Raw genomic sequence first — 5,528 nt, forward strand, 5'->3', positions numbered from 1 at the left:
CGTTCTCACGTTTCGGTTTCTGCTTAATGCGGGTCAGGATGCTCCGAAACCATGCTTTTTACCGATTTTGTCATGGATTTGCCCGGGAATTACATCATGCTGTCCTGTCATTTGCTTGAAAGTTGTCGGATTTGATGCAAGTATGCATCTTTGCTTGATGTACTTATCAAGTTATCTACCAAAGACACAAATGCAGATGAAGACTTGAAATTTTGCCGGTTGAATCGTTGATCTAGTGACACCACTTTGAGACAGACTATGGTGACTCGTGAGCTCTTTGGACCGGATGACGGCGACAGAGTAGATGAGGAGGACGAAGGCAGAGTTGTTGAGAAGGACGAAGTTGACGACGACGGGCGATTTCACGTTCTGGAGGAGGACAAAGTTGAACGACAGTGCTACAAAGTGAAATGTGTTTCGGTTCTAAAAATAAAAAATAAAAATAAAAATATATGTGTTTCGGTTTGGTTCGTGTTCTAAACACGAACCGAACCGAAACCATTGAGATACCCATTTACTTAGCTAATACCCAAACATGAAGTTGACCCGGCCCGAAAATGCCCAAAACTTCGGATCGGGTCGGATCGGTTCGTGTTCCGGTTCGGGTATATTGTTTGGTTTTGACACCCCTACCGCAAACCGGTCAAACCATACCTAGGTTGAATGTGCGTTTCTAATTAATATTTGTTGCAGATACTTACATTACTTCGAGATAAGTAAATCCCTCTCTGTCTTTGTAATTTATTAAATGCTTTGGATTATTTGAATGTTACATTAATGGTTGCGCACCCGTATGATCACCTCGTATGTTAGTGAATAGGTTTAAAATTAATTCAAATTGCCTACATAAATGTTTTCATAAATAAATGAAATGGTACCCAAAAGGGCATTAGAGTAATTTAGCGTGAACAAGTCCCCGAGCTCAATTTACAATGCATTGTGTATAATACATATATCAACCACAATATCGAAGTTGAAATTCATGATCGTGAAGATAATCTAAGAAAATAAAGTAAACAATTTGTAGATAGAATTAACATTTCTTTAGTCCAATATATAATTAGTGATTGTTCAATTTACAACGGTGAATAATAAGTTCAAAGAAGACAAACATGAAGGAAATGTTAAAATGAAATACGTGCGGAAGAAGCGGCTAGGGTGAAAAAAAGTTGTTTCAAAGGGAGGTGAGTAGCTTTGTCTTTTAGTAAAATTAAAACAAAAAAAAAGAAGAAAAAAGGTAAAAAATAATCTTAAATTAGGAGTGAGATCATCCAGGGATAATGTAGTCAGTTCAATATGGCCGGGGGTGTTTTTTTTTTGTCTAGTTTTATCTTATTTCTATTTTACAAGCCACTATGTGTGCTATATGCTGTGTGCAGGTTTCGAAACCCTACTCCCTTACTCACACGTCCCCATCCCCAACTCCCCCGACAAGGTGGAGAGTCGAACTCCACACATCTCTCTTTCCAAGTAGGAAGGGTGACAACTTGAGCTACCCTCCTCAATTAGGGCCCGTTTGGTTCGACTTTGGGGGAATGCATTTGGGGGAAAGCAAATACCTTTGGGCTAAAGGGATTTTCCGAAATGCAAGTAGTGTTTGTTAAGTGTTTTTTAAAATTAACTTGGGCTAAAGGACTTTTGCTAATTTTTTTTTAAAAAAAAAAGCTCCGGTGGAGCTAAACCGGCGGCCACCGCCGCCGGCTAGATCTGGTCGCCGGCCACCACCGCCTGGGGTCGCGCGACCCTGGGGACCACAGCCTGGGGTCGCCGGACCTTGGGCGTCGCTTGGGTCGCGCGAACCAGGCCAAGCGTTCCTGGGTTGCGCGACCCCAGGCGGCGGTCGCCGGGGTCGCGCGACCCCCAGGCGATGGTTGCCGGGGTCAGGCTAGCCCTCAGGCGGCGGTCGTCGGCTGCCGGACCTCGGTTTGGGGAAGATGAACACTGTCCATGAACAATGCAAGTTGCATTCCGAAAATGCAACTTCCCAAAGCACCTAAATTGGAACATTGGCCAAAGGTCCCTTGGGGAGCATTTCAAATGCAATTGCATCTCCCCAAAGTGAGTAAAAAAAATTGCCAAACACCATTTGCATTTGGCCAAGGGACTTTAGAGCCCAAATGAGCATTCCAAATGCTGAACCAAACATGGCCTTAATGTGGTAGGAGAGTATTAGGAGCCAATAAAGGGGTGAAAATAGCGTGAGCCTAAAACAAAAGGAATATGAAATAAAATAAAAACAGGTAGTGTTTTCTAGATTTAGGAACTTGATCATTTTATTGCTATTTCTAGATGATTGTCTATTTATGATGTCATCATCCATATTTTGGTAGACATCATATAAAATTCTATGCTCTAACTATAAATACGTCTTGATTTATGCATGCACCTTAGAAACATATTATCCTTAGAAACATACCTTACAACTTCTTGTTGAAACGATCACTATGCCCACTTGTCTCAGCTATTTTTCACATACATATTTAATCCATTAATGATCACTTTCTTAGCCATTATATTTTCTAGGCAAATGAGGACGTAAAATTAGGTGCAATCCCTCGTATTATTCGACAAAAATTGAGTAATGCTTGTTGACAGATTCCATCCCCAGTCGCTATGGAGCTAGGAACAAGATTCTCACTCACAACCATCTAGTTGTAAGTAGTGTCGATAGAGTCTAAAGATTGGTCTAAGAGACGAGCAATTCTTGTCTTTTCGGAGACAACTTTTGATGCATTTAAGATCCTTGCCGGCTTCTTTGTCATACTTCTTTTTCTTTCGCTTTCCTTTTAAAAAATATAATTCAATTTTTGTCCCCTTCTACATGTGCATTAGTGGAGAATTCCGGAATTTTTCCTTCCTTTAGGGCGAGGAGAATATGGAGTTCGCAGGCTTTAGCAGGAGCTTCTCTTGAATAGTTTTGATTCCTTGTTGCCATTGTCACATACGGACTTTATAAACATAATGTACGAATTCTCTCACAAGAACAAAAAATGAAAAAATTATTCAAAAAGTCATAAACCTATTTTAAGGAGGCCAATTCGGTCCTAAACCTTTAGACGATTTGCCAATTTAGTCCTAAACCTTTCGATGATTTTGCCAGTCCTAAACTTATTGATGATTTGCCAATGTAGTCTTTCCGGCCAAATATCCAAATAATAGGTTTAGGACTAAATTGGCAAATTGTCAAAAGATTTAGGACTAAATTGACACAAAAAAAAATTATGACTAAATTGGCAAATCCTCAAAATGTTTAGGACTAAATTGACATAATTGAAAGGTTTATGATTGAATTGGCTACCGTATAATAGGTTTAGAACTTTTTTTGACAATCATACCAACAAAAAAAACATCACGAAATCCAACAAAATCATGTACATATAACTAGTGAGGACATTTGGGTAAAATCTCGTTTACGCTAGAGGTGTATACTCTATATTTTCTTTTAAGACCTCAATTCGTCATTCTGATTTGCACGGTCTATGAAATTCTTAAAGTACAATGAGTACTAATAGTTTAGGCGACATGTATCTCCGACTAGGGAAGTGAATGCCCGGATCTCCGCATCATGTTTGAAAGGAATCATCTCATCTTCCTTGAGGGTCACCCACGCATAGATTCCTCCGTTGTCTTCGTCGTCGATTAGGAAAACCGACTTGAAATTCAGTGATGCGAGGCCGACTAGATCCGGCCATCCCCATCCAAAGTCGTTCTTGTATAGCCCGAACCGGCACCAGCTACTGAAAGGAATCAAATGCTCTTCACTTGTGAACGCCAGTTCCGTGAAATCCATTAGAGAATCCTTCACCATTGAACGTAGCTCCTCTGCATCTGCTACTTTTGCATATCTTGCTCTGGAATTGCGTACCATTTCGCTTATCATGTTCACCACTTCTTGGAATACCAACTTGCTTTCATCGGCCATGGATCTATCGAGTTGAGCGGCAATCGTGGTGTAGAGATTACCGCAAGAATTAGTAGGTATCGCAAGGCCAATTCTCTCGCGCAAGTTCATCGTCATGCAAACCACGAAAGGCCTTAGTTTGCCATGTTTGTTTCGATCGATATCAACAAGAGCCCTGGTTATTAGTGCTGAAACGACCTCGACCCTTGATGGCTGCCAATTATCAGCGATTGAATCTGGCGCATCTGCCGTAGCTTGGGCTTTCAGTTTGGATATAGCCTTACCGTCGAACCTGAAGGTACTCATGACGAATTTCTCATTTCCAATACCAGGTTCAGGCCAACTGCCAAAGGATGGCTCTTTCGGCGGGAATATAGACGATAGCTCGAAACTTGGACAAACTATCTTGTGCATGTTTCCCCGGCACATGGCGGCCCACGAATTCATGAACATGGCCATGGTGTACATATCGCCAATCTTATGCGAAATGTGCAGGCCAATGACTAATCCGCCACACTCGAACACGTTCGCTTGAATCACAACCAAGGGATTGCCCACTGCTTCAGTCGGGAATTTCGACAAACGATCGAGCAGATCCAAATCAGGCTCTCCACGGATAATCTGATCGATCCGGGCATCCACTTTGGCATGCACGAACTCAACTCCGTGGTCGTTACAGTCGATGAAGCAACCGTCATCTTCGACATATCTCCCTGCCATAGGATAAAAGATTGTTAGAGTTTCCGAAAGGGACTCCTCCATTCGGCGAAGCCTTTTAAGAGTATCAACTCCTGAATTCTCAGCATTATCTCTATAGTAGAAGATGATGCCGACATAATTTGGCGTTTGAAGCTCATCCATTGAAGACAACTTTAGTTTTTGCCGGTGATGAGGCGTAAGCGCCGACGGCTTCACCACCTTCTTCCACTGTACTTCCACCTTCATTCTTGGAGGATTTCAGGATATGTGCAGAAGTACTTCGATATGGAACTAATTTGGTCGAAGGAGGACTATTTCAGAAGGCTTACACTAAGATCTGTCCCATGTTTTAGTATTGCTTGTTTTATAGATTTCTTAAACAATATTTAAATCTTGGAATAGTGCTACGCATAATAAGATTGGTCGACCAATTTGACATAGAAAGTCACGTTACAGATTCGGAATATATCCCGCATATTTATCTAAGTATTACTTGTATGCTGCCAGATTAATGAACGATGCATAATTCTATTGCTATGTGCTCAAAAATAATAATTTTTGTAAATTTCAACAAGTACGGGTAAGTGTCAAAAATCTGTAGGCAAAAATATGACCGTTGACCTTTCGTTTTTCAGGGAACTTACATAACTTACTAACGTTTCAAATTTAATTACTCACATATGAAATTACCAACCTAAGTTAAAGTTCTGTCAAATTAAGTTACCAACTATTTTTTGAATGCTGACTCTCCTTTAATTTATTTACCAACGTATAATTGTTTTTTAAATTTTTATCAACTTTTCTACTGAATTACAAACATCTTGGTTAGCAACCTTACATTCACCCATTAAACTACCACATAATATTAAGGTAACGCTTATTTGAGTTACTTATCATAGTTTTTTATTTGATTTTTTTATTTGCCGAC

At 40.4% G+C, this 5,528-nt stretch overlaps 1 protein-coding gene across 1 annotated transcript; it reads right to left on the reverse strand.

Moving 5' to 3' along the window:
• Nucleotides 1-3,505: 3,505 nt before the first annotated feature.
• LOC115684313 (acetyl-CoA-benzylalcohol acetyltransferase-like) lies at nt 3,506-4,846 on the reverse strand. The gene has a single exon (XM_030609052.2). The coding sequence runs from the start codon at nt 4,844-4,846 to the stop codon at nt 3,506-3,508; it is 1,341 nt and encodes a 446-aa protein (XP_030464912.2).
• Between the last annotated feature and the right edge of the window lie 682 nt (nt 4,847-5,528).

The sequence above is a fragment of the Syzygium oleosum genome, unplaced genomic scaffold, assembly GCF_021117445.2.
Source record: "Syzygium oleosum isolate NSW1041296 unplaced genomic scaffold, Sole_v2.1 Sole_v2.27, whole genome shotgun sequence".
Lineage (NCBI taxonomy): Eukaryota > Viridiplantae > Streptophyta > Magnoliopsida > Myrtales > Myrtaceae > Syzygium > Syzygium oleosum.

Excerpts from the sequence above, each read along its gene's own strand:
- LOC115684313 (XM_030609052.2), bottom strand. The coding sequence starts at position 4,846 with ATGAAGGTGGAAGTACAGTGGAAGAAGGTGGTGAAGCCGTCGGCGCTT.